Raw genomic sequence first — 15760 nt, 5'->3', positions numbered from 1 at the left:
AGTCCATCTGTTAATGAGTTCACCATCATTGAGTGAGAAGTGTCGAGGCAGGCAGAGGATCATTTACACAAGAACTGAAGTTGATTCAAGGCCACCCTTATCTCCCAATGGTCATCTCTCTTTTAATTCAGTTTTAAAAGCTGCGGTGCTTTACAGGTGTCTCACACTTTCTGGGCGTGTCCTTTAAACTGCACATAAATCCCTCTCATTTACCATCAGCTTTCACCTGAAACACAAAATACATCCTACGGTTTTATCAACTGTCATCTAAGAGCAGGGGCACCTCCTGAGGCTTTGGTTACTGGAACAAAGCAGCTTTTTATTTTGCAAAAAAGCTGCTACACAAAAAGATTCATAATCCTTTCTCTTTTTTCCCCCTCCACCACATGGGAGGTCAGAAGCATCAGTACCAACCATAAGTCGTCTCCCAGACATGCATAGGAGGAAGCCAAGAGTGGAGCAAAGGTGGCTGCCCCTGCTGTGGCCACCTCTCAGCTGGAAGACATCCCTCAGCAGCTGGGCAGCTGCAGCGTCTCATCTCCCAAGTGGCACGAGGCATCCCTCCTCAGCACGATGCCCTCTGAGCTGGCCCAAGGCACAGAAGCCTGCAACCACTGGTGACAGTCACCTAAATGCACATCAACAATTCACGGTTTTAACTGGAGCCAACGTGGGAAGAACCACCATACATACATTCAAGCGCAGAGACCCATTCTAAGGAAAGAAAGAAAGATGCATAAAAAAGAGCTTCTTGCAGCCAAATTCCAATAAATAGAAAGGGAACCATGCCATTAGGCATCTTTCCTTAACCTCAAGTAAAAGACCTACTTACCCTGGCTCTAAATGTTGCCCCAGAACCCAACTTTTTAGGTACTCTCCTATGCCTGACCCTGGCAGCACATGCTGTCTTACCCCTTACCCGCTCCCCCTCCAGTCCCCATCTCTGGGGCTGCCCATGGTGGCCATCGGCCCTCAAGGACAGGCCATGGAAAATCTCTGCAGCAAACTCCTCCACTGCCAGGTTCCTTCCTCCTGGCAGAGCAGAGCTTTTCAGAGCACCAGAGCCAGGCTGAACACAACACATAGTAAATCAAAACCTCTCTTTGCTTATGCTACTAATGACACCTCAGATTACTAGCACTTAATTGAATTTACTTTTCAGCATGCTTTCTACGTTTTGTTTTTCTATCAGCTGAGACACTAAAAATCAATTCCTGTAGGGCAATTTCATTTAGGTTTATACTGTGTTTTATATTCAGATTTTCAATGCTGCAGCAAATTTGAGTTGCTTTTTTTGAGCAGCAAATCCGTGGAGGACTATTTTTTAAGTACTTCTGTAAAATTAAAGCAGACCCATACCGAGGGTAGGCACTTTAACAAGCAAAATACTTTAAAAACAGATAAGTGTGAAAGAAAAACAATATCCTGGAGAGAAGTTACTTGGCCAACTGAAGTAGATTCATTAGAGAGATACACATGTAAGATATACAGTTATGTGTATAAATATTTGGAGGACTGGTGACACAGATAAATAGTTATTTAATATTTTTTTTTCTGCTGAGTTTTACATTAGGTTTCATACAAGCTACTGCTGAAATCTTCCCCCTGGGCAAAACTGCCTACCATATAAAAGGTCTTGCTTCTGAAAAAAGTCTTCGTTCTCAGCTTTGTGGATCAAGGGCAGTCGTGCAGATCTACAAACTGTGTATATCTCACAGTGCATGAATTTAATCATGGGACAGGTTGGTTGAGACTCTGCATGGGTCTTGTGAACCCAGGCAGGGTGGAGTGATGTGAGTGCTGCTGTAGGGACTAAGGGAAGACATCTCAACCATGAGCCAACACCTTACCACTTCCCTGGAGAATTATTGACTTTAATACCTTTTACTTTTCCCAAAGGATTTAATAAAGATCTGGAGATATTTTATTCCTCCCTTGCTGATGGGTTTTGCTGCTTTCTGGGAGCAGGAATGCTTATTTGGAGGAAGAGGCCTTTGAAAGACGAATATTTGGTGTTAAGGAGTTCGGCATGGGGAGTGATTTTACTTTAGCAGCTTTAAATATTTCTAATAATTTTAATAATTCTAATTAGGCTGTGTAATAACGTATATGAATTAGTTGTCCATAAGCAACTAACATTTTAGTAGGTCTCCATTCCCCTTCCCCGCTGGAAGAAGGCAAGACCATACATTTCAGGGCTGTGTACTAGGTGTCTAGTGGAAGCAGCTTGTTCCTGTTTTGTTAAGGTGTAGTGCATTGCTAGACAGGGAAAAGCTGCTCTGTACGTTGGGATATTAATTTTTGACTGTAAGGTGACATTTTGATCCTTAATTCACACATTTGCATGAGTTTACTTCTGCTAGATCTCTGGAAGGTTTCTGCTGACATTCCCCCCCCTTTTTTTTAATTACTAAGTGCCTCACTATCAGTTCCTATGAATGTTATTTTCTTTTTTTACCTTCTGCCAGTGCTGGAACCACCCTCACAGGTGAGGTGGCACCACAGGTAGTCACGCTTAAACCCACCACCACGTTGTTGGGGGTACTTGGAGGTTGAACCAGACCATCTTCTGTGCTGGAGGTGCCAGTGTGCATCCAAAGCGGGCACGTGTACGTGTATAAAACATGCATCAATACACATATATCACATATATACACATAGACACATATATATGCATATGTATACACATACACACAGCCCCTGAGGTGGGCTGGTGCTGGATTTTTAAGCTGGGTCTCATGACTGTGAGTTTTTCTTCCTCAGCACCTCTGCCCTGGCCCTCTGTATTGCCTCTCCTCTGGCCCTGCATTGCTCTGCATACAAGTCCTGGAGGCAGCAGTGTGATGAAGAAGGGCCTGTGCTGAGGGTCACAGGGCTGTGGCCAGCAGTCATCCTGCCTCCTACCACTCCGAGCCTGGCTTAAAATGATATAGGAGAAGGATTTATAAATAAGAACAGGTGCAGCATTATCCTTCAAAGTACAATCATCCATATATTGGCTTGATACAACCTAAGAAAAGACAGGCTTTATCCTCTGCAAATAAGGTTCAGCCATCGGGGTAAGCGTTGCGTTGCCTCAGCTCACGCTGCAGCAGCCGTTGCACATATTGGGCAGGCTCCGGAGGGGAGAAAATTTCTGCTTCTCAATATTTTCCTTGCTACTGATTACATCTTCCCCACTTCATCAAAAAAATCACCTCTAGATCTGCATGCAGGCTCCCAGGCTCAGCCTGCCGGGCTGCTGGGGGGAGGCAGAGTGGGTGGGAAGAGGAGAGGAAAGGAGGTACGCACAGAGACAGTGTGCAATGTGTTTGTTTTTTTTTTTTAAAAAAAGACAAGAAAACCCTTTTTACTGAAAAAACCCAGGAAGAGTTTCCTAACATTGCTTCTCAAGACCCATGATTGCCAAAGCTGTGCTGTGAACGTGAAGCGGTGCTGCTGGGGCGGAGGGGTGATAGTCCTGTCCTTGAGTGAAGATCTGTTGTACCGGAGAGCATTACCTACTGGCATTTTTGGATCTACGTGTGGCTTCCGAATCCTGCAAAATTCCTTTTGGTTCTGTTAGGCTGAATTTGAACATACCAGAGGCATGGTAGTACCTCCCAGGGGTCTGAGCAGGGGAAGGGGGGTGGGACGTGAGTGGGGGAGGGGGGGAGGGAGGGCTGATCTCCTCAGACCCTGGGAGCAGGGTTTTCTGCAGCGGGGACAAGTGGGGGGGTCTCTGCCCCGAGCGAGCTGCAAGCTGGATTTAAAGCAGCTGCCGGGTGCCTCAGCTGCAGAGGAGGAACAGCATCACCCACCTGGCACAACCTCATGTCCTCCCCTGCTAGTTTTACATCATTGCAGTGCTGGCAGAACCGCTGCTGAATTTTGTTGGGCAAGCGCAGGCCCAACAGCATCTGATGAGTGAGATGAGGAGGAGGAGGAGAGGGAAGCCCCCCTGTTAGGGGGTTGCCCTTTTGGGACCAGGAGCAAGAAAGAAGAAACAGCTCCTTTGGCTTTGCCATTTAACACGCTGACTCCCGGGGGTTACCTGTTCCCATTCACAACTGGGAGCCTGGCACTGGCGGACACCTGTGTGAAGCTGTCGGATCTGGCCGAGGTGCAGCAGTATGTTTGCATCCTGCAGCTCACAGAGTGCATTTTGACCTAAGGGGGATGCTGCAGCATGCATAGATTGCTGGAGGAAATTTGTAGCGCATGAGTTCGGTGTTTATTTCTGTAATTATTTTTCTTTTCATTTCCTCTTGGGGTTTGACTGCATCTCTTGTCCTTCTGCCTCGAGAGTTTCAGTGCCACTCTTGAAAATTAGACAGAGTTATTATGCCTAACAGCTCCAGCCGGCACATTAGCAGGGCTCAAGTGGCTGCTGTCATTTTTTGTCTGCAGACTTTACTCAATCTTTTATAAAAATGGAAAGACAAAAGTTACCAGTAGGATTATGTTTTTTCAGACAGGTAAGTCCACACAGTACTACACTACACAAGTAATAGCATCTTCTTCCACTAGAAAACTATCGATTCAAGTTATTCAAATCCATATTTATTTTAAATAGATAAAATGGCAAGTTTACAGAGTAATGAAATATAGTATTTCATGATGTATATAATGAAATAGAAGAGAATGAGATTATTCCTTTAAGCCTATCAATTATTAAATTATCATAAAAATGTATGCGTATAAATAATTCCATGAGCTTTTCTGATTAGATTATCCTGATATGACAGACTATGTTTTGATTATTCTTCACTGCTTTGCAATAAGGATTTAAATTCTAAGTAGATTTCAGGAAGGTTTTCTTTAAAAACTGCAGCATGAGGTAGTGGGTGGACAATACGTAATGAAGCAGAACAGGAAACAGGAGAGACACTAATTCACACAATTATTTTCCTGTGTAAAAGATGATGAAGTTCCCACCACACACAGATTTTTGGGAAAGATTTATTTGATTTATTAGATAAGTAACATTCAGGGCATTTAATACAAACCATTTTGCTACTACTTACAATACTCCGCCTAGAAGACCAGTGGAGAGCGCTGGTGTGAACTCTGAGACCAGGAGATCTGCAGAGTATTTGTGCCTCGATGTAAGTGCTGAGCACTGAGGGTATTAACTGCTATTTCAAATGAATGAGCATAAAGAAGGTTTTCATCCCTTTTTTGTGAAGACAGCAGCAATTTCAGGTTCTGGGGTGGACCTTCCCTTCCTCAGTGAGATGTCGGCACACCGCGGTGACACAGCGATGGGCTGTGAGGAGCCTGAAGCAGAGGGTGACTTTGGTGTTTGGTACATTGGTAGGCTTAGCAAGGGGGTTGTGCTGCTGAAGCCTGAGTGAAGAAGCAGATTTAGGAACTGGGGAGCAGCAGAGAAGGAGCAGGGATGAAGGTTGCCTGTGGTCCAAAGGAAACAGGACTTTTGCAGGTCCTTGGTGTTGAGGAGGGATCGCTAGAGAAAGGCTCTTATAACTGAGAGGCGTCTGAGAAATTCAAATGGGAAGAGTTAGAAGATGGGCGAGAATGCAGTTCAGCTTTGCTACAAGCAAGGTGTTTCCAAAGTGCGATGGGCACTTTCTTTGCCCTGTTTATAAGTGGGGAATGGAGTAGGGCTGCATTGAAATCTGTGTGGTAGGAGCTCCATTCATGTGAAGAGACTCCATTCAAGGCCTTACAAAGGCTATGAGTCAACTGCAAAGAAAGGAGGCATTTCACAGAAACTGAAGTGTGACCCTTTGTTTTTCTTGACCCCAAGGTCTTCAGCGACACAAAAGGGGACCCCAGCCCCAATTCTGCAGCAACAAATGCCTGTTGTGAGTGAGTGTATTTGAGGAGCAGTGACAATAAGGAATGACCCGAGGTGCCTGTTTCCAGCCCTTATTTCCCAAGGGACTGCCAAGGGGGGAGTCCTTCGTGCAGCCTGATGGAGGTGGAGGTGATAAGGGTTCTGGGAAGCTCTTCCCAGTGGAAGCATTTCCTTAGAAAGCTTCTCATGAAACACATGTTCTGACCATCCACATTTACTATTGGAACACCTGGACATTGGGGTGGGGTTTTTCTTTTTGATTCAGTTCTGCAAAACCTATAGAAGTAAACACAGCTTTTATTTAGCTGTTCCATGAAGTGGGGTTTTTCTAATTTAAGACTCCAAGGGATTAGGATGGCTTAGTAGCCTTGTCTTTATTTCAGCCTTCCATTAGCCCATGACTACTTTCTTTCACAATCAAAGCAGACATGAAAGGGATCTTTTGCTTTGCACTTTTCATTATCCTGAAGCGCTGCAGGTCCCTATTAAAGTTCATGACGGAATCAGGGTGCAGAATGATGGATTTAAAGGTATCATAAAACTCTTCCTGGTAAATAGTAGTCCCCAAATATATTCCAGTTGTGACCTGAGAGAGGCTGCTGGAGGCATCTCAAGCAGCCCATGCATTGGCTCTGCAGATCCTTTGAGCTGAGGAAATATATTTGCATATGGATGTCATGCAAAGGAGGCAGGCCAGCCCGGATTTCATTACTGCTAATGACGTGTGTGGGAGAAGTGATTTAGTTTATAGCCACTGCCAGGCGTGGCACAATGAGGAAGTACTTAATTCATACAAAACTCTTTCTTGCTTCTAGGACCTAAAAATCAGGGGATTTCAAGGAACAGAGTCATGACTGAGGTGAGGGAAGAGGGGGTATGGAAACATCAAGATTTAGTATTGGAACTGGAAAGGAGAAAAGGGACCCCAGGATAATGCTGGGGATGGAGTAACTGGGAGTTGCTGCACTGTCTGAATCATCGCATGGCATCTTCCTACTCCACTGGAGCCGCCTCTGCTTTTCCTGCTGCAGTAGGCACTGCCTCAGGCAAGAGGGAGCAGATGGGGGCCTGGGGCACATTCTGGGCATGTACTTTCAGGGACAAAGAAAATACTATGCTCGGGCAACTTCAGGAAGAGCAATTTGAGCCGGGATCAGTAACTTGGGTGGCCTCTCAGCTGCGAGTAATGAATCAGTCAAGCAGAAGAAAGTAGCCAGAGAGAAGGAAAGGGTGAATGAGAAGAAGTAAGTCAGAGGGATTAATGATGGAGATAAGACAACCAGCGAGAGGAAGCATGCTGTAACAACATGCTGAAAGAGCATGCACTGCACCCAGAAGGTGCATTGGGCCAGAATTTAAAAGGTTGAGAAGGCCTTGAAGAAGGGCCCAATTTTGGGGTTTATGGTGCCCAAGACCTCTGGTCTTTTATACTTACACAGTATCATTGCACAGGGTAGCAGGGAATAAGGCCTGTGAGCTGCTGCCCGTTGTTTGGACATGGGATATGACTGTGCATCCATCTGCAGCTCACGACACGAGAACCTGAAGAAAGATCTTTGAAGAGGAATTATTCCTCTTATTCATGGCACAGCAGCTGATTTTAATAGACTTTAACTGCTTGCAATCACCCACAACGCCTGTAATCAAAAGGGTTATGAGCAGCTAAAACTCTCTCCTGGAGCAGCCTGGAAATGCTGTCTCTGGAAATACTGGATTTTTTGGGTATGGTAATTTAAGCTATGTTGTTCTGTAATTTTGTGGAGAGGGAAATCAGCTGGTGAGTTGGACAGGGGTATGCAAGGGCAACTTCAATAATTAGTGAATGACTAAACACAGTTTGGAGAGTCCCCTGACTTCTGCTGCATCTGAATTGAATTCAAAGGGTATGGGACACTGACATTTAGCTGGGGTTACTGGAAATTAAATATTTTTTACTTGATGTTGCAGTTGAATGCAGAAAAGTTGTGAGATGGCTTCAAAGAATGAAACCCAGTTTTAGCACCTATGTGTCCCTGAAGAAATGCTGAGATTTGCTGAAGTGATGGCCTTTATATGCGGTTTTAGGACAACTGTATGCTATCGAATATGTTTTACTAGGAGTGAGTCATTTGAATGATCTTCATACCCAGTGGTAGGAGGGGAGCATGTGGACTTCACCATCTTGAAGAAGTTAGAAAGTAGATTTGGCATAAAAGACAAAGCAGGAATCAGCTAAATTTGCAGAGGATCTGAAGAGCAAAGGTGGGACAGAATAATGTGCAATATTTTCTAGATGTAGGAAAAAGAAAAGGAGAAAAAGAGACTATGCCAATACATTATTGTTCAGTGGGGCTCTGCTGGCAGACTGAATTCTGTTGGGGATGGATCATTTCTCCTCAGTGACAACAGCAGGTTTCAAATAATGCTTCATATTTCCCAGGTTTAGCAGATGAAGGAAAAGAATTACTTGGGAGGCAAATAGAGCGGATTTGCAAATAGAGGAGAATGTTTTATGGCCAGACTTGCAAACATTTGGCTCCTGCAGATGCCAGAAGACTCTATCTGCTTTAATCAACGTGGGTTGATCCTTTCTTATTATTTCTTTGAGAACCCTGTGGTTCTTAAGGCAGTAGTTTTATATTATCTAGGACAAAGCCACTGTTTAGCTTCACACAGAGGGCAACTTACCTGCACATTCAAACCGTGCAGCTTTTGATCAGTAAGGAAGGAAAATGAGAGCTGATGAACTGAGAATAGACATTTATTAAGAATTCTGTGATTCTCCCTCCAAGGTGTCTCAGCTGTCTTTCAGTTATGTCCTCATTAAAGATACAGAAGGCTTTTCTGTTTGTAACGTCTTCTTTATATTTTGGGGGAAAAAAAAAGATGATAGTAAGAATTAAAGACTTTATCAAGCAAGTTTAAAAGGTACCTGGGAAATTACTGCATTCTGTTCAGCTGAGTGTAAATAAAGGCTGGAGTGGCAGACGCTTAAAGTAATTCACAAGAAATCTGAAATTGCCCATTAATTGCTGTCTCGGGGGATACAGGTCTTTTATGGCAGGAATCTCTTCAGCAGATGGGGTAAGAGGAGTAATGCAGTTACTGTACTGGGCAAGATGCAGTTGTTCTTTCTAATCCCACTTTGTTGTATTTTTACAGCAGGAATGTTCCCTTCTGATGTGGAGGTACTTTGCTTCAAGTTGTATGGTGGAAGCAACTTCCAAGGGAAGCACATATAACAGTCGTTGTGAGAATGTGTTACGGCTCAGAGAAGTCTGGTTTTTGGGGTTTTCTTTTGTTTTATTTTTGAACTGTTATTTTTCTTTCACATCTGTATTTAGGATGTGTTGGCCTCAAAATGTTTTATGGCTGGGCTTGTAAACAGTTGGCTTCTGCAGACACCAGAGGACTCTCCGTTTGCTTTGATCAAAAGAGATGGATTATTTCTCTGATAGCCCCATGGTTCTTTGGGCAGTAGTTATATACTACCTACAGCAAAGTCACTGTTACTTATATTCTACCTACAACAAAGTCAACGTTCAGCTTCTCTTCACAGAGGCGACAACTTACCAGTAGATTCAAGCTGTACGTCTGTTCAGTTATTAGCAAATGGCTGAGAGAAAAACAGATCAGCCTGGTAATGCTGAGCAGTGCAGGGGTTGGCACAGAGGCCCTATGGTGTCACCTTCACTGCTTTAGTTTTCAGGATGGTTGGATAGGGTTGGAGTGTTAATGGGATTGGGTCTCCCTGTATCTTTATACTGCCCTATTGTAATGTATCTTCTTTAAGATAGGATCTTCTTTAAACATAAGAGGCAAGGAGAGAGGGGAGAGGGCAGGCAAGCACTGTATATAGCATCTGTAACGTTTAATTACATGAGACAGGGATTTTCCAATATGCTTTGCAACACAAAGAACATTTAGATATCAGCATCACAGCGTGTATTTTCTAAATCACAACACCCACACATTTCCTTAGCCAAGTAGAAGTTTTCCTTCCATGGCTGCATGTCTAAAATTAGCCTGAAGGTCAAATCTGAATAGAAATACCCTTGCCATTGAACGTGCTGGGAATGATTGGTGCAATGGGCTCAATTTTCCCATCGAAAACCTTCATTTATTTTTTTATATAACAGTTGCTTTTACAATTAATGAGCTTGGAGAAAGGCAAAATAAGGCCTGCTGTATAAAATCATCATCAATATTCTGCTTTCACTGCAAGGCTATTTTTATAGCCAACTATTTTAAATGTAACAAGATGGATATAGTGAAGCCATGGTATAAAAGATGCAGCAAGAGGCTTCAGAATAGCTGAGCTGAGCACCGGCATGCGGAAGAAAGGCCTTAAAATTTGGAAGATGTTTGTATATGAAAGATATCTACAATGAAGAATTCCAAGTTAAGAAATGCATTGTTGAGAAGAAGTGAATAGTTTAGGTCTAAAATAGTTGCTTAACCTGCAGTTGTATTATGTGAGGACTATGCAGCCTATATACTGCACAAATGCAAAAGCACCGTCTTGCAAGAAGTGCATTTATCAGCCACAGTGTTTTATTGAGTGCTTTAATAATACAAGTGTACATCAACTGATCCACAGTCAAAAGTGGCAGGTCCCTAAGAAATTTACAAGCACTTTTTTTTTAAGTAAATCAAAATACATATTAATTTGTTCAACGCAATAGCCTTTTGTGTGGGAAACAGAAGGCTAGTGATAAACACAGTCTTAGTAATGCACAGTGATTCTTGATTTTAAGCTTTTATACAAAACTTGTTCCCAGTAGCATGCACCCACCATTAAAGACTTCAGTACAAAAAAATAACCCTAAACACTACATTTAAGTAGAAACGAGATATAATTCTGAATTTGTTTGTTTTCCCAAAAACCACATGAAAGAAAAATAACCCACACATTAATACAAAGCTTTGTGACAAAGCTCTATACTATTACAGATCCAACATTCTTTGCACTGATAACCAAAATTCCCTGTCTACATTTGAGGGAAACCACTTTCAAGTTAACAGAACAAAAAAACCCAAAACAAATAAAAATAAAACAAAAGAGAAAGTAAGGACAACCTTTTGTCACAAAATGGTTCAAAGTTTAATAAAAAATAAGAATGAAGGGAAGGGCTATTGATGCACTTAGTGAATGTGCTTGCACAGGTCCAGCAAATCCTAGAGTAGGTTCCTATGTGGCATATCGCTTGGTCCACTGTCTGGCCATTCTGTCGTGCTCTGCTCTGTTAGTCATATACTGAGTGGCAATACTTCCAACCAGGGGGTCAGCTGAAAAGGAAACACAAATTGTGAGATACTCGTCAGCCTTGGCAGAACAAAAAAGCTATTCTTAAGTTCAGATTCATTCCGTTCTCTTGGGTTTAACTGTAAGAACAAGGTGCCTACAAATACTAGTCCCATTTTGAAAGCCCGCATGCATATAGGAGGAAAGGAAGAAGAATATGGGGAGGAGTTGGCTGCAGTTAGCTATACATTTCTGGTAAACACGTAACTAAAACCATTTTCTAAAATTCTGCCTCACAAACAAATGTTCCAATGATTTTATTTTGAGCTAAAAGTCGCTTTCAGGTGAGAAGAATAAACATACTATATCATTTATTTATTAGACTCCCATACATATCTATGCTATCACCCAGGAAGAGGATGGCTCTAATTCTATTACCAGGTGACATGTTTTTTTGAATACTTTTAGCTTTGAATCATAAAGAAAGATCAGGAATTAGGGCAGCAAAAGTTAATTCCAAACTTTGGGAATTGGTATTTAATTTATGGGATATCTCTGAGCATTTATATGGCCAGAATGCTGCATGATTTGGGCTTCTCAAGCTATTTCTGCATTTATAAAATGAAGAAACAACCTGAAAAAGTATTTTTACATTAATCTGTCTATACAAGTTACTTCACAAATAATTAAACAAAACCAATAAGCCCTTTAAGAAAAATAAACCAAGACAAGACTTTCCCAGGAGTGGCTGTATGTCATCACTGTTTTTCTCTACTCAGTTTAAAGCAGATAAAATAGATAGAGATTTTCCCATTTTTGGGGCGGCCCATACTCTTGTTATTTCTCCTGCAACAATAAATTTCCTGTGACTGTACCACCACACCGTGCAAGTTCAGAAGCACTGAAATCACGTTTCTTCCTGACTTAGGACAGATGAACATGACTTTTTATTAAAGCCAGTTAATAACCAGCTTTGTAGTTGGCTGAAAATGGTGCCATATGAATGGAACAATCTTGGCTTCCCCAGTACAGCTGTAATCTGACCGTGGCGTTTGCATTATTAACCACCGAAATTCCTGGGACTAGATGTCAGGTCTTCCACAAAGCAGAGTAAATCCAGACTTATTTCTTTGTTTGTTGACAATAAGAGTTTATGATAGGTTGGTTTAACCAAAAATCAATTGATTTGCTTTCTGCCAACATTACTGAATACTACTGGATAATATCTAATGAAAAAATCTTTTGCCACTTTCAGGAAGAGCCCTGATTTGAATTTTAAGTTTGCACCTGCTGAATTAGTAAGGCAAGTTATCACTGTGACCAAGGTGGACTAAATCCCTGTAGTCTCAGTCCTGCAAACACTTACTGCATATGCTTACCTTTAATATCTTAATATACCCAGAAGAGGTAACTGAGACCTGGGCTTTGCTCTTTTTACATATATGAGTGTCAAAGAAGCATAACTGATCTAAGATCCATTTTAAAACTTTCAGACTAGAAAGTATATCACCCTTAACTCCTCAGCCAAGGAGAAGAACTATATAGGGGATTACTGGAAGATTTTTGTTCTGCACAAACAGGAGGCTAACAGACTATGGGTATTTAAGAGTGCAAAGATGTTCATGGCTGGAATGAGGTTCAAGAACCACTGCAGGGTAAATGGAGAACCTGGGCAATGGGAAAGGGTAAAATTTCTCTCAGCAAAAAATCTAGGGCGTAGCCACAGGGAAACTTTGTCATAGTGTAACGTAGCTCAGGGATGAGCCTGACAGCACTGGTGTGAATTCCCACACCCTCCCTGGATGCGACACCACTGTGTGAAAAAACACTTTCACAGACCCATGAAGAAATGGAGACTAAGGGTTGAACTTGAAAGGAATCCTTGGAGCAAAATGCGATGAATGTGCTGGTTTTCATGCTGTTGGAAAAAGTAGGGTTTGGCCTCTGAGGCATCTGGCTGTGACGGGTTGCAAGAATATCATGGCATTATCATCTGGAACGCAGTAAGTGCTTAATGAGGTTTAGTGTGTATTTAAAGTGCTGCTGCTAAGACCTTTATAAAACCTTATGTGAGTCAGTGAAAAGTGATGTGCTGTAGTAAAGGTTTACCCAGTTCAAATCTGAAAGTCTTTTATGTGTGTGATGAATGTTTCTGTGAAAGCGTGTCTTTCACACCGAGAGCTGTAAATCAATTTCCTTGATATACTGAAAGGGTACTGAGGATCATATAATCATCCCCAGTCCTGGATGATAGATTACAATATTTGGTTTCCTAGAGGGGGTTTCCATCTATACCTCCTTTTGGGAGCAAGGAAGTATTTCAACGACATACACCTTTGGAAGGATTTGGAAGATACAGACTCTTCCTCTCACCTCCTCCCAGCACAGGAGAGTGTCTACTTTCTACTTTGTGGGGTGCAGGATCAGTGACAGGAGTCTTGAGAAGGAAGTGGGGAAATCTGTTGAAGTCCAGTAATGCAGAGAACTTGGCTGTTTATTTATCCATATGCTCAAGCTGTTGTCTTTGCAGTGTTTCGTTTGGCAGTTGGGGAAAGAGTGGAGGTGATGGCCTGCAAGATGTCTGATGTCTACATAGCTTTTGTTGTAGGTCTGTAAATTCCCACCAGGAGAGTGACCTGTGAATCAACTATCATCTCAGGGTGCTCCCCTCAAGTCTGTGCCTCCATCCATCAGTGTCTGCCTGTGCAAAGCAGGACTGCTGAAGCAAAGAGAGGTCCCTGCCTGCCATAGCATGAGCAGGACCAGCTGCACCCACAGTCAGCTGCCGAGCTGATGCTACTAGAAGGTGTTCTCGGTAATAATGGTAATAACATTGGTCTATGCAGTTTGGCTATACATTCTATTGGTTATAACAATACTGAATAAAAGAACAAACCCACAGTTTGGCAAAGCCACTTTCTCGTTTGAGACCCCGAGCTGAAGAAACAGAAAAACAGTTATTGCCAGAGAGGCCCAGTTATTCCACATCCCTGTCAGAGGGTCTGGAGGTGTGTTGTCGTTACAAGTAGTTATTTATGAGGACTTTAATAAGGACTCTTCAACAGGTGTTTGGAGAGCTAGCTTATTTTAGTAGTTCCTGTGAAGCTGTAAAACCATCAGGAGGCAGAACAGCTTTGTTTGGGTAGTCGGGACAGCTGGTGAGGAGGGAAATTTTAACTTCAGATCAGAGCCACCCAACCAGCGGCAGACTGGCCAATTTGATGCAGCGCACCGCATTTGACCTGGCGGACATAAGGATAGCGTGTGAACTCCAGAAATGCAAATGGTCTCTTTCTGCACCTGGATGAAGGCGGGTGGCTTCAGGCCCACACCATATCATCCCTGGGGGAGGAGGGAGCCGTCCAGCAGGCCCAGGGAGACAGATCTCTCAACACTTAATGAGTCACCATTGCTATGCAGTTCATGGGACGGGCCATAAAATGGAGATTACAGGATAAATTAAAGCACCTTAATTAAAACAATTAAAAGATTGAATTCCCAACATGCACGAACCTTGGTTATAGTGTCCAAGTCCTACAAAATACCAAATATGAGGAAGTTTGCATTTACCTCCTAAACTAAGTAGCACATGACTGAGCACCATGTTTCTCAGCTGGGATGCACTACTTAAGGAGTATTGTGAAATCTCCATTAGTAGGGCCAAATATGTATTTATAAAACAACTGCTGTGTAAACTGTCTAATTAAGAGATAAAAAGGAATACTGGATCTCAAAATTCATAACGGTACTTTTCCCATGCTTCCATTTCTCATTACTGTCAAACTGTTTCTTATTTTCCATTTGTATATAGATGTGGTTTTAGTCTCAATGTTAGAAATTTGTTTCCATAACCAGTAAACCGCTCTAGCTTTTTTTTTATTTTTGTTTTAGTCATAGAATGATTCATCAGTGAACCAGGGTTCATTTCAGAAATTCACTCCAAATGGGACTGTGTCCAAACGACAACAAAAACCAGGGGATCAGAATATAAAGCTATGCCAGAAATGTGTTGTCAGAACAACCTAGGGAAAGAAATTAAAATACACCCACAATACATTAATAACAATAACAGCACAACTCTGCAACTCTCTCTGCAACCTGGCAGGAGGTGTGTACTTGGGATCTCTCCGATCACCAGATACACCGTGCCCGGTTTGAGAGCCGGTGTGGCACCACCCGTGCACAGCTCCTTCCCTGCGGCGTGGGCAGGCACGGACACCCCAGCCCTCGGGGTGCCGGCGGCTGGAGAAGCCAGGACGAGGCAGAGCAATCGTGTGCCGTGCTCAGCAGCACTAAAAGCCGGGAGCCAGCCGTGGTGCTGGCTGCGATAGCCACGGGTGAGGAGCGCGGGGTGTCGTGCCGTGGCGCACACCGTCAGCTCACCAGAGAAGCTGCTGCAGCTCTGTTGGCCTAGAAATCTTTAAGGTCTCTAATTTACTGTTCCTTCTAGTCCCTGATTCTCACTTCTAGAAATCTGCCCTAGGACACCTCTATAACCTTAAGGTTATTTAAAGAAAATTTTTTATCCAATACTCTGATTAGTTCCATGTAAAATTGGAACACATTAGGAGTTACAGCATCAAAATTCATGTTCGAGGACAGTGCAAGAGTAATGAAAATACATAAAAAAAGCACCAAATTAAACAAGCATGGACCGAAGCTAAGGTTTAGAGATGTAGGTTACATGGAAAATGTCAATCAAGAGAACTAAAGTATGAAGAAAAGCTTCTGGATGA

At 42.7% G+C, this 15760-nt stretch overlaps 1 protein-coding gene across 3 annotated transcripts in view; it reads right to left on the bottom strand.

The window, feature by feature from the left end:
* Nucleotides 1–10311: 10311 nt before the first annotated feature.
* LOC142052717 (ubiquitin-conjugating enzyme E2 E2) overlaps nucleotides 10312–15760 on the bottom strand; it is a 224205-nt gene continuing 218756 nt past the window's right edge. For all 3 annotated transcript variants that reach the window (XM_075083230.1, XM_075083231.1, XM_075083232.1), the window contains exon 6: nucleotides 10312–11068. In XM_075083230.1, the coding sequence (XP_074939331.1) occupies nucleotides 10971–11068 (98 nt within the window). In that variant the 3' untranslated portion in view covers nucleotides 10312–10970. The remainder of the gene's footprint in view (nucleotides 11069–15760) is intronic.

Source organism: Phalacrocorax aristotelis, chromosome 2 (assembly GCF_949628215.1).
Source record: "Phalacrocorax aristotelis chromosome 2, bGulAri2.1, whole genome shotgun sequence".
NCBI classification, from domain to species: domain Eukaryota; kingdom Metazoa; phylum Chordata; class Aves; order Suliformes; family Phalacrocoracidae; genus Phalacrocorax; species Phalacrocorax aristotelis.
This window is presented reverse-complemented; position numbering and strand designations above follow the sequence as displayed.